Source organism: Carcharodon carcharias, chromosome 12 (genome assembly GCF_017639515.1).
Source record: "Carcharodon carcharias isolate sCarCar2 chromosome 12, sCarCar2.pri, whole genome shotgun sequence".
NCBI classification, from domain to species: domain Eukaryota; kingdom Metazoa; phylum Chordata; class Chondrichthyes; order Lamniformes; family Lamnidae; genus Carcharodon; species Carcharodon carcharias.
In genome coordinates this window covers 56,011,120-56,036,779 of record NC_054478.1, presented here as the reverse complement: position 1 = coordinate 56,036,779, position 25,660 = coordinate 56,011,120, and the positions used below count along the sequence as shown (strand labels likewise).

Here is a 25,660-nt window from a genome sequence, read left to right as displayed (position 1 = left end):
TGTGCGGGCAGGTTAAGAGGAAGAGTCAGGGCCAGCGCTCTATCGCATGTGCATGTGAAAGAGTGCGTCAATCTCCCTGAGGCAGAGCTGCTTCAGGGAGATTGAATGGATATTAAAATAATGAAAGAAAAGATTTAAAATTTTATTTAAACATTAACTGTGTCACATAAGAGGGGACATGTTTTTATATTTATGAAAATTTATTTTATAAAAGGTTCAGAAAACCTCATCCCGCCTGTGGATGAGGTTTCCTGAAAAATGCGAAGGCCGCTTGGGCTTTTCGCCTGCCCGCCAACCTTAAGAATGCTGCCCGTCCAAACTTAAGTGCTTTAATTAATTTCTTAATGGTCTTAATAGGCTATTTACATTTTGGCGGGCGTGCAGCTGACTTCGGTGCACGCCTGCCAAACAAAATATCGTGATGATGTCGGGACACACGGCTGACGTCATTGTGAGTCATTTTACATGTCAGCGTGTCAGGCCCGCCCTCGCATGCCGACCGGAAAATTCTGCCCAGAGAGTATTTGGAGATTATCTGAATCACTTAAACTAACTGATATTCTGGAATTACTTCCAAATTTTGCTAATGAGTTACTGAGAAAACCAAAAGATAAAAATAAAAAAAACTGCAGATGCTGGAAATCCAAAACAAAAACAATTACCTGGAAAAACTCAGCAGGTCTGGCAGCATTGGCGGAGAAGAAGAGTTGACGTTTCGAGTCCTCATTACCCTTCAACAGAACTAGGTGAATCCAAGGACGGGGTGAAATATAAGCTGGTTTAAGGTGTGTGTCGGTGGGAGGGGGTTTGGGTTGGGGGAGAGAAGTGGAGTGGGGTGGTGTGGTTGTAGGGACAAGCAAGCAGTGATAGAAGCAGATCATCAAAAGATGTCACAGACAACAGAACAAAAGAACACAGAGGTGTTGAAGTTGGTGATATTATCTAAACGAATGTGCTAATTAAGAATGGATGGTAGGGCACTCAAGGTATAGCTCTAGTAGGGGTGGGGGGAGCATAAAAGATTTAAAAATATTTAAAAATAATGGAAATAGGTGGGAAAAGAAAAATCTATATAATTTATTGGAAAAAAACAAAAGGAAGGGGGAAGAAACAGAAAGGGGGTGGGGATGGAGGAGGGAGTTCAAGACCTAAAGTTGTTGAATTCAATATTCAGTCCGGAAGGCTGTAAAGTGCCTAGTCGGAAGATGAGGTGTAGTTCCCCCAGTTTGCGTTGGGCTTCACTGGAACAATGCAGCAAGCCAAGGACAGACATGTGGGCAAGAGAGCAGGGTGGAGTGTTAAAATGGCAAGCGACAGGGAGGTTTGGGTCATTCTTGCGGACAGACCGCAAGTGTTCTGCAAAGCGGTCGCCCAGTTTTCTTTTGGTCTCTTCAATGTAGAGGAGACCACATTGGGAGCAACGAATGCAGTAGACTAAGTTTGGGGAAATGCAAGTGAAATGCTGCTTCACTTGAAAGGAGTGTTTGGGATCTTGGATGGTGAGGAGAGAGGAAGTGAAGGGGTTGGTGTTACATCTTTTGCGTGGGCATGGGGTGGTGCCATAGGTGGGGGTTGAGGAGTAGGGGGTGATGGAGTGGACCAGGGTGTCCCGGAGGGAACGATCCATACGGAATGCCGACCGGGGGGGGGGTGAAGGGAAGATGTGTTTGGTGGTGGCATCATGCTAGAGTTGGCGGAAATGGCGGAGGATAATCCTTTGAATGCGGAGGCTGGTGGGGTGATAAGTGAGGACAAGGGGGACCCTGTCATGTTTCAGGGATGGAGGGAGGAGAAGGTGCGAGGGCGGATGCGCGGGAGATGGGCCGGACACGGTTGAGGGCCCTGTCAATGACCGTGGGTGGAAAACCTCGGTTAAGGAAGAAGGAGGACATGTCAGAGGAACTGTTTTTGAATGTAGCATCATCAGAACAGATGCGACGGAGGCTAAGGAACTGAGAGAATGGGATGGAGTCCTTACAGGAAGCGGGGTGTGAGGAGATGTAGTCGAGGTAGCTGTGGGAGTCGGTAGGCTTGTAATTGATATTGGTGGACAGTCTATCATCAGAAATTGAGACAGAGAGGTCAAGGAAGGGAAGGGAAGTGTCAGAGATGGACCACCTGAAAATGATGGCGGGGTGAAGATCGGAAGCAAAATTAATAAATTTTTCCAAGTCCCGACGAGAGCATGAAGCAGCACCGAAGTAATCATCGATGTACCGGAGAAAGAGTTGTGGAAGGGGGCCAGAGTAGGACTGGAACAAGGAATGTTCCACATACCCCATAAAGAGACAGGAATAGCTGGGGCCCATGCAGGTACCCATAGCCACACCTTTTATTTGGAGCAAGTGAAAGGAGTTGAAGGAGAAATTGTTCAGTGTGAGAACAAGTTCAGCCAGACGGAGGAGAGTAGTGGTGGATGGGGATTGTTCAGGCCTCTGTTCGAGGAAGAAGCTAAGGACCCTCAGACCATCCTGGTGGGGGATGGAGGTGTAGAGGGATTGGATGTCCATGGTGAAGAGGAAGCGGTTGGGGCCAGGGAACTGGAAATTGTTGACGTGACGTAAGGTGTCAGAGGAATCACGGATGTAGGTGGGAAGGGACTGGACAAGGGGAGAGAGAAGGGAGTCAAGATAACGAGAAATGAGTTCTGTAGGGCAGGAGCAAGCTGACACGATCGATCTACCGGGACAGTTCTGTTTGTGGATTTTGGGTAGGAGGTAGAAGCGGGCCGTCCGAGGTTGGGCAACTATGAGGTTGGAAGCTGTGGGAGGAAGATCCCTAGAGGAGATGAGGTCAGTGACAGTCCTGGAAACAATGGCTTGATGTTCAGTGGTGGGGTCATGGTCCAGGGAGAGGTAGGAGGAAGTGTCTGAGAGTTGACGCTCAGCCTCCGCGAGGTAGAGGTCAGTGCGCCAGACAACAACAGCACCACCCTTGTCAGCGGGTTTGATGACAATGTCAGGGTTGGACCTGAGAGAATGGAGTGCAGTAAGTTCAGAGAGAGAGAGAGAGAGAGAGAGAGAGAGAGAGAGAGAGAGAGAGAGAGAGAGAGAGAGAGATTAGAATGGGTGAGGGGAGCAGAGAAATTGAGACGACTAATATCGTACCGACAGTTCTCAGTGAAAAGATCAAGAGAAGGTAAGAATCCAGAGGGAGGGGTCCAGATGGAGGGAGAATATTGGAGGTGGGTGAAAGGATCCGTTGAACGGGGAGAGGACTCCTGCCCAAAGAAGTGAGCCTGGAGACGAAGACGGCGGAAGAAGAGTTCAGCATCGTGCCAAGCCCAAACCTCCTGGTTTACCCATCACTTAGTTAGGACCAGGAATAATGAAGTGGATTTATTACTTGAGGTAGACTTCAGCATTCTACATTCAAAAATTTTTGTAAAATAGTAGATGCAACTATATTTTATGCACACTTTTTGCTGAAGTTACTGAACAGAGGAAGATATACCCAGATTACCCAATTATTCATTCCCCAGGATTACCCAATTATTCATTATTCCTTTATTTCAGTGCGAAGTCAATATCCTAATCAATTCCCACTTCCTAATCTGTGAAAAATGTTAGGTGTGTGGAATACTAACTTGAGACCAGGAATATCTAGTAGATTGGTCAGTCCTGTCCAGTTGATTTCCAGAACCTGATGGGAGAAATTAATAGCATTAACTAGAAGCACAGCATGCTATGGATATGTTAACAAAAGAACTTTTGTCTCCCCACAATGAGATATAATATTCAAATTATATTTTAGTCTTTTTTCAGGTTAGAAAAATAATATTTTCTTGGGGGTTGATATGGAAAGCAGTCTCCTTCTGGCATATGACGTCTTGCAGCCTTACATGTCTAAGTCCATGTTGGACAGCTAAAGTCACAGGACTGTGTCTCCCTGATGGATTGCCTTGAATCCGGCAGCACATTTTTGTAAGTCACATTTATTGACAACATGATGGGAGTCTGATCTGGGTGCCTATCCCATGCTGGGCTGTCCTTGGAATTTCATTTATGGAGGAGGTGGGATGTCCTTGCATGGGACAGTGCAGATCCTTTTATGCATAGGCATTGCTTTCGGGGAGGTCAAACCCTGGAGGCTCTACTGTCAGATCACTCACCAGATCTTTGTTGGTGATATTGATATCAGCCCAAAGGTTGCAGCATTTGTCCTTTATGCCAAAACCTGAACTGCTCAAAGCATTCGCAGAGCCCCAGAAAGGTTTGCATGTTTTGAGTTGCATATTCAGTAGGTTCTGTAGATCTTCATGGATTGTCAGTTCTGGAATAACTTCAATGCAGTCACAATCTTAGTGATTTTGCCTTCCATCACAAGTCGGGAGGTGGAATACTCCAAAATCTGGGAGCTGCTTCACCTTCCAAATCTTCAGCGGATGCTGGTGCTTCTGGGCTGCTTTCCAATCTAAGGTCAACTGGATACTTGTCGTGAAATTTGGAAGGAATTCCCCAAGACCATTTCACCAACTCCTCCCACATCCCTGCTTTCTTCTCTCAAAGACAGAGATGGCACTGATGGAAAGCAGTAGTTTATCTTCATTTAGCCACAAAAATCATACAAAAGGAGTGAAATATTTATAACTGACTCAGGCCAACATTCCCTGCTCACTGAGATGGCTCCCTTTGATCTTGTTCCCCCCCACCCCTTCTCAGTTATTAAGTTATTATTAATTTCCTCTCACTGTCCTTTCCCACCAGTTACATCTGCTCCATAGAAACTATAGAAAAGTTACGGAATAGAAAGAGGCCATTCAGCCCATCATGTTTGTGTCAGCCAAAAAAAAGAAACTAGCCACTCATTTTAATCCCACTTTCCAGCACCTGGTCCGTAGTCTTGCAGGTTACAGCACATCAGGTGCAGATCCAGGTACCTTTTAAAATGAGCTGAATGTTTCAGCCTCAACCACCAATTTAGGCAGTGAATTCCTTTTTAAACTTCTCTCCATTTGTCCACAATGGTAATACTTTACATTTGGACAAATAAGTATGGGCATACTGCTGCTATCTGCAGAACTGGAAATCGGAACCAACGTCAAAACCATAACTATGATTGGAATTAACTGAAGCAAATTGACAACTGCAGAGGGAATGAAAACATATATAGCAATAACACAATTAACTGGTGGCTTTGGGATTAAAATGAAACATTAAGAGAAATGTGCATTACATAACTTGAATTTGTTCCTTAAAGTAGGGGATCAATAACAATATCCCATATTGGTGCAGCAATTTTAAGCAGAAAAACATTGCACTATGCTTTACAGAAGAGAAAAATGAAAGGAACAAGCTGCTAAGCAATTGTAGCAAGAGATTGAGTGGTGAAAGAAAATCTGGTCAAAGAGATAGAATGCTAGGCAGTTTTCAAAAGAGATGAAAATTGACAGGGTCAGATAGGAATTGGGAAGGAGTTGCAGAGAGTGCAACTCAGGCAGCTGAAGAGTCTACCATGAATGGCAGGGCAAAGGATGGGGCAGATGCATATAAGGCCAGAGCTGGGGCATTGGAAGATGCAGAAAGGGACACAAGACTAAGAAATTGCTAAAGGCAAGGTGATGCGAGATCATGAAAACTTTTGAAGGTGAGGAAGAGTATTTTTGATTCAATTTGTTGGCAGATTGTTAGGTTAGTCCTTACCCATTTGCCAGGTGAGATCAGCTATTTCAGTAAAGATTGGGGTGCATATTAAGGAAATGAAACCATTCTTTTTTTTTAGGGTTAACTTTGTTAATTAAGTTAAAAAAGCCTCCCATGATCACATTTTTAAGCTTTAAATCATTATTACGAATTTCAGGCAAGTTGGATATTTGAAAGGACAATGCACTTCAGTATAAATGTACCTGCACTTGATTGGTCAAAACTGCCCGTTATTCTGTCCAGAAACCATCCAATTTTCCTTGCGGTAACTTCATTAAATATTCATGATGGACCCAGCTTTTCCATAGACAGCCCATCTCTTGGAAGTGGAGGGGGAGGGAATACGAAAATCATGCACTGCAGCAAGGGGCAGGGTAGCCATTTTGTGCCTATAACATGGCTCATTGACATTTCTAAGGCTTTTGTGATTGAGGGCATATAGCCCAGAAATATTAAGGTTCTTCAGTTGAAATGTTACTATTTTCAATCCAGCAAAGGAGGATCCAGCTTTTTGGCTCTCAGTGAAATAGGTCCACAAAGGACATGATAAGTTCTGTGAAAGGTTATGGTCTTGGCAGGATTTTGTAGCAGGAGCCTGTCAGGGCAGTGTCCTAGGCCCAAGTATCTCAGCTGCTTCAACAACAACTTTCCCTTCATTATAAGGTCAGATTAGGGATGTTCACTGATAATTGTAGTGTTCAGTACCATTCGCAACTCCTCATGTAATGATGCAGTTTGTGACTGCAAGCAGCAAGATGTGGACAACATTCAGGCTTGGGTTGATAAGTGGCAAGTAACAAATGTGGTACACAGTGCCAGGCAATGAACATCTCCATCAAGAGAATCTAACCACCTCCTTTTGCCGTTCAATGACATTATCATTGCTGAATCTGCCAACCATCAGCATCCTGGGCCAGAAAGTAAATGTCTACCATGTAAGTACTGTGGCTAAAAGAACAGCTCAAGGCTGGGAATTCTGCAGCAAGCAACTCACCTCCTGATTCACCAAAGCCTGCCCACCATCTATAAGGCACAAGTCAGGATTACAATGAAATATTCTCCACTTGCCTGAATGAGTGCTGCCCCAACATCACTCAAGAAGCTCAACACCATCCAGCCCACTCACCACTTTAAACATTCACTCCTTCCACCACTGCCACACAGCAGCAATGTGTACCATCTACTGTAGCAAATTGCAAAGGTTCCTTCTGACAGCACATCCCCTTCCCATTATCAAGCTGGATGTAATTGTAAAAATTATTAGGATTTTGGCACAGATAAAAACTTCTGCATGTTGGATAATCTTCAAGAATGTACAATTGTTCCTTTTACTGTGAACGTTTGGAATTTTGTACTGCAGAGAGCTGTAGATCTTCAGTCATTGTGCATATTCAATTCAGAGATCGATAGTTTTTAATTGCTACACAGGGAATCAAGGGAAATGGGATAGTTTGGGGAAGTGTAGTTGAAGTAGAATATCAGCCATTACTGAATGGCGGAGCAGGCTCAAAAGGGCTTAATGGCCTAATCCTTTTCTTGATGTTCTTATAAGATAGCAGTGCAACATCCTATACTTACAATATGGTAGAATATCGTAAAGCTGTCATGGTTTTGTATATACATTCATATCTTGTGGTTGAAGCTGGATCCCATTTGCGAAAAGACCATACAGAAGGACAAGACTGAGCTGATGGGAACTCTACACTAGAAGGCTTGAATGAAAAAGAGTGACAGTAGCAGACAGCTGAAAGGGCTCATACAGGGAAGAGCAGAACAGCAAGAACTGGTGCCATGTGGCCATCCTAGATAGGCCAAATGGCTGACATGTGGTCTAACAACTGTTATTATAAATAACCCTGCAGTTGAATATCAATTAGTAATATATTAATGTGTCTAAAACTTAATGAATGTTTTTCATGGGTATCTTTTGTTTTGGGAAACAAAGTGTTATTTTTCACCAAGAGGTGTCATAGATCGCCTTGGCATGAAATAAACAATTATTACATTGAATCCCATGACATCAAATCTGTAACTGGTTTTACTCTTGTACTTTAAAAAAAATACTATGAATGACATCACTTTAATAAATTACAGTGCTTTGTGTTAGAAAGTTAAAACTTAAAACAGTGAAAAAATGTAAAAACTTACTGGTCGGCGAATGAAGAACAAAGTCACAGCTCCAACTAAGGGCATCTGACTGGAGAGAGGTTCCAGGATCACTCGGAGTGTACCGTGTAGCTGTAGTACAAGCGTATACCATAACTATTACTAAATGTCAGCTTTAAGGACCAGCACTTCCTAATTGTTAACATGATGAAGGTTTGATGAAACAGACAAACAAAGCACATTAGCATTTAGAAATAGTGGGAGACTAGATTAGTATGAATGTTAATTTCAATGTGTTGCACTGCAAGTACAATTCACTCAAGATTACAGCTACCATATATACTAATTGTGAATTAAGATACAATTATTTTGTTCATACCAACAGTGGTTGCCAACTTTTGCCCAACTCCTAAAATTGCTCATGCAATGTTGTTAATGCGCTGATCATTTTTTCTTTTGCTTGTTTAAGCAGGAATTATCAAGAAGTGTGGAACTTTTCCAAGAATTTACTTGATTTGCACATTGTATTAATTTTGCACAGTGTAGATGTATAAAGCCAGAAAAGCTAGAGCAGACTTCAAAAGGCGAGTATAGGAGTCGCTGGCTTACTGAACCTTCTTTATATTATTTGCTCTTGGGATGCTGGGAAGTCCAGCATTCATTCTCCCTTCCTAATTTCCCACAAGAAAGTAATGGAGAGCCACTACAGTCCTTCTGGTGAAGGTGCTTTTGAGAAGACAATTCCAGGATTTTGAACCAGTGACGACGAAGGAGCACGAAATAGGTATTTCAGAAAGCTAAAAGATTGGATAAGTAACCATGGCCACTTCTGTGTATTTTCTAGGAACTGTTTGAAAAGTAGTATTGTAGGAGGCTAGAAATGAAGATGAGGTTTCTGTCTTTCCTTGACTGGGCCTTATGTGGCATGTAGGGAAAGAGAAAAGGAGAATAAAGATAGATTATCATATCATATACAGTTCAAACAGCAACATCACTCCAGAGATCAGCACCTTAGGGGATAAAACCTGCTTCCCAGCTATCTGTAATGGTGCAAGGACACGAGCACTATTGAGCCAAGTTTCATCGATCTCTTCAATGAACCTCATTATATGTATGTTTGAAACTCTGGATCATCAGAGACAACACCATAGTCCTAAATTACTTCATAAATTGTGCTAAGAACCAATTTCAAAATTTACCACCTACCTGAATTCCCTTCAAGCCAGCTTTACATACTTTCTTCACCTCCACATTAATTTCACAATCTCCTATGTAGCTGAAAGACAGACAACATTTTATATGAAACTCAGGTTTGTCAAATGCGTTGAGCACAGAGCCCCAATGATGAGCTGAATAATTAGAGCTGATTATTTCTGATGAAAGGTCTTGACCTGAAATGTTAACTCTGTTGCACTCCACAGATGCAGCCTGAACTGTTGAATATTTGCACCATTTTTTATTTCAGATTTCCAGCATCAGCAGTATTTTGATTTTGTATTAGAACAGTTGCTTTGTTTTCCAATTTAAAGAAAATTAAGTTGAGTTTTACAAGGGCTTCTGTTATGTTTCCCACCTAAAAAGAAATGTGTTTTCCCCACATTCTCCTGAAAGTTTTCTCTACTGACTTTCCCAGTAAAAGCAAATGATTGGGGCACAAGAGCTCTGGAGAAAAGTATGTTCAAGGCATAATTTCTGAATTAACCAGAATACAATGTTTGTGCACCCAAAATAAATTTCTGGTTTACATTCTCTCAGGTCACGTTTGGAAGGCTGGGAACTTTGGTCTTTGATGTTGTTGTTCATTGGTTGGCAGGGGGTCTTGGACTTTGAAATTACATTAAACAGGGTCTGGCACTTAATGCCTGACATTAGAAAAAACATGGCCACTGTAATTATATATGATTAACCAGCTGGTCCCATAGTGTGTGTAAGAGGAACGATGAAATTGAAGACAACTACCAAACACTGTTGTTACTGACCACCCAGAAGTTCAGATCTGTGAGCCTAATGGCACTGACAACTGACTTTCTACTGAACTAGATGCTGAAATGATTTAGGCATCTTTCACCCTCCCACTTATTACTTCCCTAGATTTGATGTCAAGGCTATGAGCCAATTTTCCCCTCAGAATTTAAAAACAGTCCTGGGCTTGGAACTACGGCTTAGGCAGATCTGGTTAATAGGTTGGGAGTTTCCCAGGCTGAGTTTACAAAGCAGACATCTAATTCATTAAAATTTCGATAAGAATCCATTCTGTAAATTAAATGCAGTGCTAAAGTATATTTTGTGCTGATAGTAATGGTTGCTTCCTACAGTACTGAACCTTAAAGTTTATTTGATCTGGAAAGTAAATGATAGTGGACTAGATTTCAGCCAGTGCTGACTTCTACAAATGGTGCAGAAATCATTACAATGGCTTCACACAAGATGAATAGACTGCAGCACTTAGAAAAATGTGGTCCAACTGGTTACCCCACGATTTGCTGCTGTCGATTAGTCACAATTCACATAAGTCCAAAAGCAAAATACTGCAGATGCTGGAAATCCAAAAGAGAAACAGGAAATGTTGGAAATATTCAGCAGGTTAGGTATCTGCAGCAGCGGGGGTGGCCGGGGGGGAGGGGCGGGGAGAGAGAGAGAGGTGGAGAGGTGGAGGGAGAAGGGGAAGGAGAGGGAGAAGGGGAAGGAGAGGGAGAAGGGGAAGGAGAGGGTGAGGGAGAAGGGGAAGGAGAGGGGGAAGGAGAGAGAGAGAGAGAGAGAGAGAATGTTTCAGGTTGATAACCTTTCATTAGAACTGGAAAAGGGGGATGGAGGGGAAAACAAAAGGGTAGAACAATGATATTTCTAAGGCAGAGATTAGATGACAACAGGGACAATGGTAATAAAACAAGCAAATATACAAAAAGGTCTGGAGGAGGTGTAAATGGCAATAGCTGATTCATTTTCAGCAATTGCTATCTGGAAAAATGGGGGCAGTAATTATGATCTGAAATTTTTGAACTCGGTGTTCAGTCTGGAAGGCTGCAAAGTGCTTGATCAAAAGATCCTCGAACTTATGTTGAGCTTCACTAGAACAATGTAAGGAGGTTGAGGACAGAGTGAGGGTGGGGGCCTAGAAGTAACCAGAAACTCAGGATCACAACTGAGGACTGAGTTTAAGTGTTCCACAAAGTGGTTGCCCAATTTATGTTTGGAGCATGTTTATTTTCTTTCACCTAAGTGTTTAAGACCCTGGACAGTGGGGAAGAGGTAAAAGGGCAGGTGTTGCACTTCCTACCCATCATTTGTTTCTTACCCATTACCATCCCCTGCTGCCTTACACCATTGTCATTTAACCTGTCCTACCTTCCCCCCTTTCCCTGCTTATTTACTTAAAATCTGTTACATCTCCCTTTTTTCCCAGTCTTGATGATAGGTCATCAACGTGAAATATTGGACGGAATCATCCCAGATGTCCACTAAGTGTGGTAGCAGGTGAGGAAAAATAAAGTTTTCCCTGCTGGCCTCAATGGCGATGTCTCACACCATATCGTTCCAATCCCACCACATTAATCATGCATTCCCAGGAAACAGGCCATTTCGATGACAAATGGGCTCTCATTGGTCTCTCATGCCACCACCCCACTGTTTCATCATGCCAGGCGCCATATTTAAAGTGCAGTCATGCGCACACCTCTCAGTGCTTCCATCCCAGGACTGCTGCACAGAAGACATGGCCCTGAAATGCAAGAAAAGTGCAGACCCCCGGTTTAGTGTAGAGTCCCTCGAGCACCTTTTCGATACCGTGGAGGCCCGTCATGATGTCCTCTACCCCTGATCTGACCGCATCAGGGGCAGCAACATTACAAATCTGGCTTGGGAGGCGGTGGCAGTGGTGGTCAGCGCCAATGCCCTACAAAAGAGGACAGCCATCCAGTGCTGCAAGAGGAAGAATGATCTCCTCCGTTCCACCAGGGTAAGTCACTCTTCTCATCACTCTCAACTCACACCCACAAACCCATCACATATCCACTGGGCACTCACTCACTGCCAGTGCAAGGGACATCACCGTTCACTCTTTCACACACAGCTTCACTGACCTCATCCCGTCCATGGGACCACTCACCACCCACACATGCCAGGCATACTTAACATTTCACCTGGCAGGATCCTGCTTAGACTCTCCCCATCTGTATTCATGCAGGATAAGCTGGCACACAAGGGGGAGAGGTCACCATCAGCACAGAAATGCCAGAACTCAAGGTCCTCACGAACTTTGAAAATCGAGTCATCCAGCTGGCCAGTGAAGATCAGCACCATTCCTGTGCTGATGGTGAGGCCGGCACCACTCTACCAAGTGCAACATCCATCAGACAACCATGCCGTGAGCGATGTGTCCTGTTTCATAGGCCGCTGCCATGCACTAATTATCTCCCCTTGCTTTTGCAGGCACATCTGGGAAACAGCCAATGGAGTCCATGACCCTGGGCTTCCAATCAAGCCCCGAAGAGGAAGCTGGAGGCACCGTCCTTGAAGTCCCATCACAGCGCTCACCCACACCTTCCACCAGCGCAGAGACACATACCTTGGTCGGATCTAGTTCCAGAGGAGCCTTGGGGTCACAATCTACAGCAGGAAGTGGCAGGGAGTTCCCAGGTTTCCAGCACTCGGAGGGCTGCTGGAGGCCAGAAATCTGCTGAGTCCAAGTCAGATGATAAGTCTCTGGACTCAGTCATACCTCAGTTCCTGGAGCCACAAAGGCAAGCACAGGAACATCAGGAAGGGATGTCCGCTGCACTCCTCAGATTGCAAGGCACAACAGAGGAGCCTGTCCAGCTTTAGCATGATGTGATAGCACCAGCATGCCAATGCACCGAGGACAACACTGGGAGGATGGCAGCTACCACGAAGAACTTGGTCCAGGACATCGCTCCTACACTGCTGCGCGGGCTCAACTCCATCATTGACGCCATAGTTGGCCCCAGAATGCGAGAGGGGTGGGGGTAGCTCAATCTCACTGCAGCTACCCCTTCTCCTCAAAAGGAGTCAGCCAGGGGCCCGCAGGCACCCATAGGGAGGAGAATTAGCAGGTGCAAACCCCAGGGTCATTCATCCAGGTGACTCTGAGAGTGTCCAGCCCATCCAAATCCTCACTGTGACCCCAGCAGCTCCAGCTCTGCAGGTCAAGGAGGGAGCCACTGCTATACAGCAGGTCCCTGAAAGCAGGCCGGGGCCATCCAGGTTTCGGCCCTCCACAGGACGCGCTTCAAGGTCATCACAGACAGGGCATAGCTGTCGTCAGCAGGCTGCCCCCACCTCTGCTGTGGACGCCTGAGGAGCGCCAGGGTGCAGCAGGTGACGCAATGCATGACACCCTCTGTGGACTGTGTTGCAGGGCTCCACCAGACCTGTCCAGGCACTGGAACCTCATTTTCAGCATCCCAATAGTTTGCTCCCCTAAAGTGCGAGCTGTAGCATGAGTCTCATCATACCTTTGCTCTGCCATGTCCTCTGTGGGCAGCCCTTTACCCCAAAGAGCCATCCCTGCAGCCTCTTTGGACACTGGAATACGTCAGGGATTTGTGACTGACTGAGAATGCAGGAGTTTCAGACACTCCTGCGGAACTGTACACAGATCTGCAGGATGTGGTTGTGGTGGTCACACACCAGCTGAACATTCAGCATGTGGAAGTCTTGCAGTTGACATAGTTGACTGTTTGTTGCTATGGATATCTGAGCGCCACGTGAGTATAGTCGATGAAACCCAGCACCTGTGGGAAACCCGAGATCTGATCAAATCCCTGTGCACTTGCATCCTGGCTCTCCTGGTCCCGGGTGAAATGCACAAAGTTGTGTGCCCTCGCGAAGATGGCATCCATGACCTCATGGATGCATTTGTGGGTGGAGGCTTTCAACATCACCTGTGGAGCCCTGAAAGGAGCCACTGGCATAAGAATAAGCACTGTGGTCACTTTCATGGCCGCTGGCAGTGGATGACCTCCATGTCCCCATGGCACCAAATCCTGCAGCGGCTGGCAGATGTGACCGACCAGTTCCCTGGACGAGCGCAGTCGTTGGCAACACTGGATCTCAGTCATCTGCAGGGATGAACAGTGGCCTCTCTAAACTCTGGGTCTAACTAGGCGCCGACCAGCAATGGCCCTTCAGCGGCGTGTGCGGGAACCCCAGTTGCCCCTTATTTCTGAGGGCACTGCTCCTTCTTCGGCCCAGTGAGGCGCCTCTGTCACTCTCTTCTCTGTCATCTTCGCTCTCTGTAAGCCATGAGGCATACAGCTAGGTCACAAGGCTCCATGATCCTGATGTACTCCTCCTGCAGGATGAAAGAGAGAGATGTGTGGGTTTGCATGGGTGTTCTAAGAACCTCTCTTGGTTAATTCTGCAAGCCCAATGCATCTCAGAGAGTGCTACCACCACTTGGAACTCCAGAGTTTAGTGCGCTGCATGGCTGCCCGAGTCCTCACCCAACTCCTCCCCCCTGCACCTGACCGATTGGTGGCTGTCCCATTGGACTGCATGCTGTGCTCTTAGCTCAGGCATTCTCCTAACCTGCACTGTGAGTTTGAACCATGGGGGAGACTGGTCCAAACCTGGCGATGACATTGCAAAGGGTTGTGAGCACTTCCACCAGTGACTGCTCCATGGCCAGCCTTTTCAAGGTGATTGTACAACATGCGCAGGCATCCAACTGTTCTGCAGTCCACTAAAACACTCATTAGTTTGCAGTCTGTGCCTAAGGGGTGAAAAGCTCTGGAGCACTTGGTGGCACTATGATGCCTCTGCATTACTTGAGTAGGCAGATAAGCTAGGGACCTAACTCCACGCATGTCAATGTGGCTACACCTGAACTGTTTCAGCTGCGGAGGAATGATCACTTTATACAAGGTTTCCCTAATGCATGGCTGCTTCCCTCCCCCTTGTGCACGACTATCAACCGTGGTGCAGCCCCTGCTTCCCCACCACCCTCAACTCGACTTAGCTGCAGGGCAGCCGTTGCCCCAGCATTGCACTGTCAACCAGCTTGGAAAAAGCAACTTGCCTGTGCCCTCACCTGAACGCGTGGTGTCTCAACATCGAGCTCCAACAGGCAACCCTTGTGAGCGCTGTGCAACATTTCTCACCTCCAAGTTTCCCTCAAGGTGCAGCTCGCCAGCTGCACATATTATAAATGCTGTTGTGAAACACTTGTGTGCTCAATGATCCAGCATGGAGGATGATTCCGGCGAGTTGGCCTTATGATGATATGCAGATATATTACAACGACGTTCCCAAAGGCAGGAAACGTGGCCAGTCATTGAAGGGCAGATTGGATGATTGCAAACTGGTTTCAGAACGGCCTTCCCGCCATACTGTCCACTCATGCCACCAAACACGGCCCACGCCAGGAGGTGTGGGAAATCCCACCCATTAACTTTGTGCCTCTCCCCACAAATCGCTGCCTGACCTACTGAGTATTTCCAGGATTTTCCTGTTTTATATATTTTGAGACATTCATTTCTTTATTCTATTTTTTAGATTTCAGACTTTTATATTTTAATTCTGAAGTGCAATTCACAGCAAGTTAGCTAATGCTCTAGATCTTCTGTTAAGTACAATTGTGCAAGATTTAAACATTCTATTATCTCAAACAATATGCTCTTTAAAGCGAGGTCAGTGGGATGAGAAATACTCATTCAAATGGTAGTGGAAACCATGTTTCAAAATGCGACCAAAAACAGACACAAATGTGCTAACTGCACAGTCAATTGATAAATTCCTTCTGCAAGTACTTTGCCTGTAAGGAACAGCAAGGTTGTTCTACATTTTCTGCAATGGATATTATGTTTTTCAGGTCATACAATACCATAATTATGTTCTTTCATTAATATCAAGAACGTGAAAAGAAAACAAAAAGCCAAAGCTTACAATATTTTACATATTGGGGTAAAACAACTTTGAAGGAATGCAACTACCTTCCCAAGGGCAAGTGGGAATGGTGGGTAACAAATACTAGCCTTGCCAGCAATGCCCATGAAAGAATAAAAAACCTGACAAGCCAGAGGTGGTTACATTTAAAAGGTAAGGGGCTTTTCTGGATGCATAAACAGGAAGGTTCTGCTGTATTGGTTTTAAAACAGTTTTAGCTTTTTACCACAGGAAAACAACTCAAACCTGCTTACCTTTAATCATAAGGGCCATATCTTGCAAGTCAAAATTCAAATCAAATTTCAATCAATCAAAATCAATTTCTTACTAACATCAGGGGGATTGTGCCAAAACTGGGAGAGCTGTCCCACAGACTAGTCAAGCAATAGCCTAACATCGTCATACTCACCAAATCATACCTTACAGATCATTTCCCACCAGCAGGACAGACCCGCTAGAGGTGGCAGCACAGTGCTATACAGTCAGGAGGGAGTTGCCCTGGGAGTCAACATTGATTCCAGATCCCATGAAGTCTCATGGCATCAAGTCAAACATTGGGAGGAAAACCACCAGTTGATCAACAGCTACGGTATTCCCACACCCCTGGACCCTGCTGATAAATCAGTACTCCTCCATGTTGAACACCAATTGGAAAAAGCACTGAAGGTGGCAAGGGCACAGAATGTACTTTGGGTCGGGGACTTCAATGTCCATCACCAAGAGTGGCTTTGGAGCACCAATTACAGACTGAGTTGGCCAAGTCCTAAAGGATATAGCTGCTAGGCTGGCTCTGTGTTAAGTGGTGAGGGAATCAACAAGAGGGAAAAACCTACTTGACCTCACCCTCTCTACTTGCTGATGCATCTGTCCATGACAGTTTTGGCAGGACTGACCACCGCATAGTCCTTGTGAAGACAAAGCTCTGTTTTCACATTGATGATGCCCCCCCGTCATGTTGTATAGCACTACCATGGTAATATATGGGATAGATTTTGAACAGATCTAGTATCTCAAAACCAGGCTTCCAGGAGGCTCTTTGGGCCATCAACAGCAGCAGAATTGCATTCAACCACGACCTCATGGCCTGGCATATTCCCCACTATACGAGCAGCGTCAAGCCAGGGAACAACCTGGGATGAAGGGGTTGACCTATCAAGAACAGTTAAGCAGGTTAGGACTTTATTCATTAGAGTTTAGAAGACTGAGGGGTGATCTTATTAAACCATACAAGATTCCGAGGGGGCTTGACAGAGCAGATGTTGAAGACGTTTCCACTAGTGGGGAATCTCGAACTAGGGGACATAGTTACAAAACAAGAGGACATTCATTTAAAACCGAGATGCAAAGGAATTTCTTCTCAGAGAGTAGTGAATGTCTGGAATTCTCTACCCGAGAGAGCATGGAGGTTAGATCACTGAAAATACTTAAAGAGAGGGTAGATAGATTTTTGAAATATCAGGGAGTTGAGAGCTACGAGGAGCTGGCACGAAAGAGGAGTTGAGGTGCAGGGCAGATCAGCCGTGATCTTATCCAATGGCGGGACAGGCTTGAGAGGCCAAATGGCCTATTCCTGCTCCTATTTCTCATGTTATAATAAAGTGTGTAGCAGGGCATGCCAGGAACAGCACCAGGCATAGCAAAAAATGATTTGCCAGCCTGGTGAAGCTACAACAGAGATAAATTTGCATGCCAAACTGTGGAAGCAGCATGTGATAGAGAGAGGGAGACAAAGAGGGAGATGAAAGAAACAGAGGAAAGATGGCGAGAGAGAGACAGAGAGAGAAAAAGAGAGAGAGAGAAAAGCCAGCAGGTTGGGGCGGGGGGGGGGGGGGGAAAAGAGAGACAGACAGACAGAGCAAGGGTGTGTGCGCACGCGAGTGGCAGAGCGCCATGAGGGGGAGCAGCTACCTGCGAGGGGGAGTGAGGGCCCGCAAAAGAGAGGATTTATGTAATTCTGTGTTGTGAAACATCCCAAAAATTTACACTGGAGGCAATGAAAGTGACATTAGGACTGATGACCAAAAGCTTGGTCAAAGGGGTCAGCTTTATGGAAGGAATTTAGAGGAGGAAAGTGAGGTGGAGTGGTTTAAGGAGGGAGGGAATTCCAAAGTTTGGATCTTAGACAGTTAAGGCCCAACTGCAATGATGATGTGTCGAAGAAGGGAATGGTCTAGAAGTTAGAGCTGGAGAATTGCAGAGTTTTAGCGCACTGGAGGAACTTACAAAGATATGGAATGGCAAAGCCATGGAGATTTTTGAACACGAGGATGAGAATTTAAAATCAATACATTGTTGGACTGGATGCCAATGTTTAGCAAGCAAAGAGGTGATGGGTAAACAGGACAAGGCAAATTGGAATAGGGGCAGCAGAGTTTTGGATGAGCTTAAATTTACAGAGGATGGAAGCTGGGAGGCCAGTCAGGAAAGCATTGGAATAATTGAGTTTGGGCATAACAAAAGTATGGATGTGAGTTTCAACAGTAGGTGAGCAGAGGCATGGATGAAGATGAGCAATATTACTGAGGTGCATGTTGGTAGTCTTGATGATGGAGAGGATAGGTATAGATTTATCATTCTCAGATATTGTACAAGGCAAGTTTCTGACCTATGCTGGCCCTTTGGGACTGAGGGAGAAAACTAATGTAAGTAAAATAATTCCACACCTGACATGAGGATTTTCCTTTCAGAAAGTGTGCCGACCTGGAACATTCTCGGGCTGCTCCTGGTAATGAAAAGCAAGCCAATAAAAGCTAAGCATCTGATTCCCCAAAATGGACTGCTGCACCATAGACACATGGGAAAGACCAAACAAAATACACAAATAAAATGACTTACTTAATGCCAGATTAAAAAGGAATGATTTACTGTATAGGGTACATGGTAACAAAACATCCATGTCTGAGGATTTTGTGGGAGAAAAAGTCACATCATTCATCCTCACAATGAGGCATAACAGAACTGGTTTTACAAAAGACTCCAAGATGTGTCACCAATAAAATTGTATTGTACAACATTCCATAAAACTTGTTCTGACCATAGAACGTAGCCCTGGCCGAGTGCATGCTCGAGCATGTCAGTGATTTTCTTGGACCGATCTATGCTGCAGCGTTATATACATGGTAGACAGTGTTAGTAATTGTTTTGTTAACTTGAGCTTAATTCAACCATGTAGAAAATCTGGCATTTTCAAAATTTAGGTCTGCATTTCTGAACAGCAACAACATTATCATCATATGTTATAACCAGGGCTGAGAGAGGGAACCAATGTTCTCTGACAAAGAAGTCAAATTTCCAGAGACTCAGATAATTGTAGTGCCAAACTGAGGAATGTTTAAATGGAACAGAAAATACTGGAAATACTGAGCAGGTCAGGCAGCATCATGATGACCTTTCATGACAAAAGATTATTAAGGCAAAAGATTCTTTCTCCACAGATGCTGGCAGACCTGCTGAGTATTTCCAGCACTTTGTTTTTACTTCAAATTTTAAGTGTCCACAGTATTTGGCTTCTTTTCAAGCATATAGTCACTACAGTTCCCTTGCCCAGTAACTTTTGCCAACATCTCGAGAATTAATTTTAGAAATCTTGGTGGGAGTAACAATGCAGTTGTAAGTGAATGTGGAAAAATAGTTAACTGTAGAAAAGGAATTGGTTCTCTAAAACTTCAAGATAAATTCCATTAATGAACCCTGGTGTCATTTATCTTAAGTTGCTGAAGGAAGTCAGAGAGGAAATAACAGAAGGTCAGATATTAGGAAGATAGATAGCCAATCCAAGACCTCTATTCAAGGGTCAACGAAAAATATCAGTTGCTGGCGAACTCTTACAGAATCCACAGATCAATATTAAATTAGTGAGCTTTCAGTGATGCATGGAATAATCAAGAATGGCTAGCTCATTTCTGTTAAAGACAAGTCTTGCATATTTAATAGGTCTTTTTGAGGAAGTGATGAACTGGATAAAGGGAATACAATAAATGCACTATATTTAAAAATTTCAGAAGGTGCTCACTAAGCTGTCTCATAGAAGCCTCATTATAAAATATCAGGCACATATTTAGCAGTATGGTTATAAACTTAGTTTAAGGGCAGGAAATAACATGGTCATGGCTAGGGTTAGCGGATGTTGATCAGATTGGAGGATAGTTGAAAGTAATGTAACCAGGAGTCAGTTCACTTTTGTTCCCTCTCACACATTATGGGCAGAACTTTCTGGGCGGCGGATGCCACACGTCAGCGCTTAAAACGTCACCTGCGCTAAAGTCTGGCGAGGGTTCCAACGTCAGCGCGCGCCATCGTGATATTTAGCTGGGCGGGCACACGATGAAGTTCGACATGTGCCCACCATTAAACAAAGGCTTTGTTAAGATCCTTAACTCGACAATCAACGCCGATTTTGAGGCATCCACGCGACCTTTGGCTCGGCACACAGGGGCAACAGGCAGGTGCGTAAGAGACTTTTTAACAAAACTCATCCATGGGCGGGAAATATGGGCTCAGTGGGGTTGTTAATGCTTTATGTGAAGTATTTATTGCAGAAAGTGTTTTAAACTTGCCTGTGTGATCTGTAACAGTTCAGACCGATTTCCAACAGCTTTCTGTGTACTTTGAAGCTTCAGCTCACCAGTCTGTAGTCAGGAATCTTTATTGGGCCTACAGCTTTCCGGAGGCCTCCATTTAGCCTGGGCGTATGGGTTCTGACATCTCCACTGGAGGCAGCTCCTCTGAGGAGGAAGGGAGGGATAGAATAAGGAGGAGGCCAGGACTGGACAATCAGTCTCCAGGGGAGCCACCTTTGGGAGGCCAGGCGAAGGCACAAGGGGCGCAGGTCCAAGAGGTTGTCCAAGGTGGAAGGGGCCACAGAAGATGCCACTATCCTGCTGCCAGGGTATACAGGCAGCGAAGCAGCTACCTCAATATGACTGAGGTGCAGTGCCGAAGGAAGCTCTGACTGTCGAGGGAAACAATCAACTATATCTGTCAGATGATTGGCCCTGAGATCTCCCCGAACTGTGTGGGTGGACACCCCATGCCAGCAGCTCTGAAGGTCACAGTTGCCCTCCACTTCTATGCCTCTAGCTCCTTCCTGGGCTCAGTGGGTGATCTTTGCTGTGTCTCCCAATCAGCTGTCCACAATTGTGTCAAGCAGGTTACAGACACTCTGTTCAGACGTGCATTGACCTTCATCCACTTCCGCTGAGACCAGGCCAGCCAGACACAGCGAGCCAGAGGCTTCGCGGCCACTGCTGGCTTCCCCCGCATCCAGGGTGCAATAGACTGCACACATGTGGCCATCTAGGTGCCAGCAGATGAGCCTGGTGCCTTGGTCAACAGGAAGGGCTTCCACTCCATGAACATGCAGATAGTGTGTGATCACAGGATGCAGATTCTGCAAGTTTGTGAAAGTTAGCTGCCACAACGCCTACATCCTCAGATACCCCCAGGTGCCGGGGCTCTTCAGTGCTCCGGCCCAGCAGGATAGTTGGCTGCTGGGTGACAAGGGCTATCCCCTCAGGTGGCTCATGGCGCCTCTCCACCATCCAAGAACAGAAGCTGAGCAGCGGGACAATAGGAGCCACCACAGGGGCTGGGTGGAGAGAGCCATCGGTCTTCTCAAGATGTGCTTCCGATGCCTGGACTGCTCGGGGGCACACTCCAATACCCCCCAGATTGTGTCTCTGTGATAGTGGTAGCATGCTGCACTCTGCACAATCTTGCGCTGTAAAGGGGGGGGAAGTGGTTGACGATGAAGACCTTGACGCAGTGGATGTGGCTACACATGATGAATCCAGCAGTGGCTCAGAGGATGAGGAAGCACAGGGCAATGACGAGGGGCAGCACACCTACCCACTACTACACCAAGGAGGGAGGGACATCCGGGACACTTTAATCCAAAGAACTTCCAGTTAACTTCACACAAATAGATCTGCAGGACCAGCATTGCCTGGCGCTTCCACACACGGCACTTAGGTGCTACATCTTCCACCTCATCAGCTGCAGCTAAGGGCTTAGTACAGAAACATCAATGTCCACTCAAACACTCATGATATGTCTGTGAAACAGACAAATGTAGCACAAAGGAAAAATCCTCAGCCATGGTCACAAATGTGGACTTTATTATCACCAAAAACATGAAAAAATGTGATGTTGACAAATAAAAATTCTCGAATCTAGGGCCAACACAAAATTACCAGAGACAAACCCGTGGAGTGCCTAAAATACTTTATACTTCCTTTTGCGGGTGCTGCGTCTTGGTGCCACCCCATCACTCGGAGTAGCTTGAGAGACAGCCTGCTGACTCTGTTGGCCTGGATGACCTTGGCGGACGTCCTATGGCCCGTGGAGCCTGTGCTGGCCCCGCACGGGAAGGAGTGGCAAGTTCCAGAACTGGCACCTCCCCAGTTGTCGCAGCCTCAACAAATGCAATGGTCACTGGCAGAGGGGCGGAGGAGTTGCTGCCCTTATCCGGAGCGCCGAGAGGAGCTCGCAGCAACGACAGGCAGCTGCTGTGCCGACGTGAGGTCACTTTGGACCTCCCTGCTCACCGCAGATGGATGGGCACCGAGCTGGGACACTTGGTGCCCAGATCATCTCCCACATTGTCAATGACCACCTGTGGCCATTAGCGCTGTGAGGGCTTGCAGTTCCGAACATAACCCAATCAGATGATGATCAATCTATTGGAAGCCCCTCTCCATGAGAGTCGCCAATCTCTTAATGGAGGAAGCCTGAAGCTCTGTCCTGAGGTTCATGCCATCACTGACACTGCCTGGAAGATGCTAGAGATGGCCATCCTCAAGGGGCCGAGGGACCTTTGTGTATGACCCACATGTCTGACTGTATCAGTCTGTGAGGAGCAGTGTTGCTGCATTAATGATTGCAGCAATCAGTGCTTTGGATGTGGGAAAACAGAGTGGATGGGACTGTGGGCCTCAAGTACTTGGCCGCTGCACCCCAGCCTCACCAACACCTGCCAACCTGGCCACTTGCCTCCTCCCTAGCTCCATGGCCTGCTCCTCGGAGTGGGTGATGTGCTGCAGCACGGCGTGCCCACCACCAGTCCGCAAACGCTCTTGGTTGTTGTGTTCAGTTTTCGCCTGCAGAACAGAGAACATCATTTATTGGAGCTAATCGCTCATGTACTCTGCAACATGCACGCCGCACCCCAACCACAGCAGCCCATCTGAGGCCACCTTGGACACATTCGGCATCCATCACTTTGAATAATACATGGGTCTTAGTGCCCATGGCAAGGAGGCGCAACTTGGTGCAGCACTGAGGCCAGCAGATGGCTCTTGGCCATGACATCTTCAGGCTCCCCTTCCACCATTTCATCACCATCAATAAGACATGTGTTGGAGTTCTGAGTATGTGCCTAGCTGCCTCTCCTGCAGGTTGCCCCAAACTGCTCAAATGCGACAAAACACCAATATATGCAGCAGGGAGAACCATCTTCTCCTCAACCACTGATGTAAGGATGGTCACTATCTGTTTGCCCACTCAGTGTGCACCAAATGTCCAATGCAGTAACAACACTCAGACGTTGTTTGGAGGGTGGGGGGGCCTCAAAGGCTAAGGCTACCTGCTGGGTTAAATGGCCAAGGCCAACATGGTACTCACCCTTCCAGAGAGCAACAAATCATTGAAGCGCTTGTGGCACTGGGTCCCTGTGTACCACACAGCATCTTGGGAGCTGATGACCTCCGTCACCTCCTGCCAGGCCTGCTTGGTTTCGTGGGGGGTTCCCCTCCTCCCATCCCCGGGAAACAAGACCTCCTGACATTCTGTAACTTCTTCAAGGAGGTCTGCAAGGCAGGCATCAGAGAACCGAGGGGCACAGTGGCCCCCCCGCTGGCCTACCCTCCTTTTCTGGAGCCCGCTGTGCAGACCCCCTGCACCGGTCGCTGGCCATGGTGAACACCCCATTGGAACCAGCGGTCTGTACACGTCTGCCGCACATTTGAAATTCCCGCTGTCCATGGGAGTCTGCAATGCACTGGGTGGGCCTTAATTAGCCCGCCCGTGCAAAATGGTGGCACAGCCTGTTTCGCCGGCAGAGATCGGCTCCACGCCCACCATCGATTGGGTTGGGCCCGCTGCCTGACAAACATAAAATTCTGCCCAATATATTATTTGGACTTGTGCATAGGGAGCAAGACAGCACAATTTGCTGGCAATACAAATGTAAAAGAATTCAATATACAGAAAGAGGATTATAAAAGACCTCACAGTTCATCGGGAAATTAGCAGAATGAGTTGACCGGTGCCAGAAGAAATTCAATATGCACTTTGTGAGCAAGATCAAGGAGTGGGAGTAGATGTGCAAGGGAAAGAAGCTGAATGGTGCCAAGGAATAAGGACCCAAGGATGTAAATATCCAATTTCTTGTTAAGTGTATGCAGGCATATTATGCAATAAAAAATGCCAAAAGAATTTGGGTTTTATAAACAGAGATATGGAGTATGAGAGTAAACAGGTTTTGATAGATTTATACAAGACCATTGTTATGCTATAATTAAGAGTATTGAGACCTATTTTCCACATACCATTACAGAAATAACATTAAAACCATAAAAAGCATGCAACCATAGATGCAGCAAGAGGATACCCAGGGAAGCAAAACCACAGTTGTGACCATTTCTATTGGAGAAGAAAACAGGAAATGTAAAGGTGATTTTCAAAATTTTAACAGGTTAAAACAGGGAGTGAACAGAGAATAAGTCTATTTAGCTGGGAGCCCCTGACCAGCATAAGCTTCTACATGGTCAAGCCTATACATCTCCTAGCTTTGTTGAAATCTTCAGATGTTAGTGGTTGCACATAATGGAGATTGGGAGAGAAACAAACCAGAAAAGTAAGGAAACAAAAATAAGACTTTTTTTGGTAAAAAGGAATTGTGGGTAAAATGTACATTTAACAAACTAATTAAAAGGGGTATAAATCTGTAGTGTAGTGGGTTAATAGAATAGATATGTTAATGACTGATATAGACGATGATGCATCAATGTCATGTGCTAGACTCTGAAGAAAGAAGATGGAACACACTGTACTCAGGAGCAACATAGATACTCTGCAACCTGCCTTATATATGGTGTTAATAAACCAGTTTAAAGCAAGGACTAGAATAAAACTACTGTCTGTCCAAGGAAGATAGGTCATGCATACCAGAAGCCAGGAACTACGCTAAGAATACACGGAGCATAATTAACATTTAAAACATTTTTAGGAGAACCAAGAAAGGCCTAAATGAGCAAATGGAGAATGGGAGAGATTGTGAAACAAAATGCTTACTGGGCTAGGAGTAATGGCAAAAGTGGGATTGAAATATTAAGTGTCTACAGGGCATGACAAACATGTTAATTAAAATACCATCCTGAATTTGGAGTATATTGCGGTTCTATCATTGCCTCTGGGTCCTAGTCCTGGCACTCCCTTCCCAGAGCCCTGTGGGTGTATCTACATCACACAGACTGTAGCAGTTCGAGAACACCTCATATCTTCTGAAAGATAATAAGTGATGGGCAATAAATGCTGGCCTTGCCAACACGCCCATGTTCCATGAACAAATATTAAAATAGGCTGATTAAAACATTTACAATTTAAAAATAACTGCTGATTTTTTTTTTTTACATTTAAAATACACTAGCATCCCAACAGGCAATGTACATTTTAATTAAAACTGTAAAATTACATTATTTGAAAAACTACAGTAATCTTTGTAAAAGGAGCAATACAGTACTTTAATCAACTGGCTACAGTCGCCTTTTTACATGATTTGAAGTAGCCATTAGTATATCAAAATATCAAAGAATAGTAGTGTTTTATTTTAGCTTATAAAATCTGGGAAAATATATAGTAATATTTGGTCAAGTAGTAAGAATGAAGTATTAAAAGTTAAAAGAAATTCCAACAAACTCAACCTCCCTCTGGATTGAAAGATTGAACTTTCAAATTTCTCTTTAACTAGTTACAGTTAATACCAAATTTATAACTATACACAAAGCTGGAAC

At 45.3% G+C, this 25,660-nt stretch overlaps 1 protein-coding gene across 3 annotated transcripts in view; it reads right to left on the bottom strand.

The window, feature by feature from the left end:
• Positions 1–25,660, bottom strand: part of LOC121284785 (extended synaptotagmin-3-like) — a 137,078-nt gene that overhangs the window by 65,323 nt on the left and 46,095 nt on the right. For all 3 annotated transcript variants that reach the window (XM_041200434.1, XM_041200435.1, XM_041200436.1), the window contains 3 exons: positions 8,955–9,024; positions 7,791–7,880; positions 3,587–3,642 (listed from right to left, as the gene is read on the bottom strand). In XM_041200434.1, the coding sequence (XP_041056368.1) occupies positions 3,587–3,642; positions 7,791–7,880; positions 8,955–9,024 (216 nt within the window). The remainder of the gene's footprint in view (positions 1–3,586; positions 3,643–7,790; positions 7,881–8,954; positions 9,025–25,660) is intronic.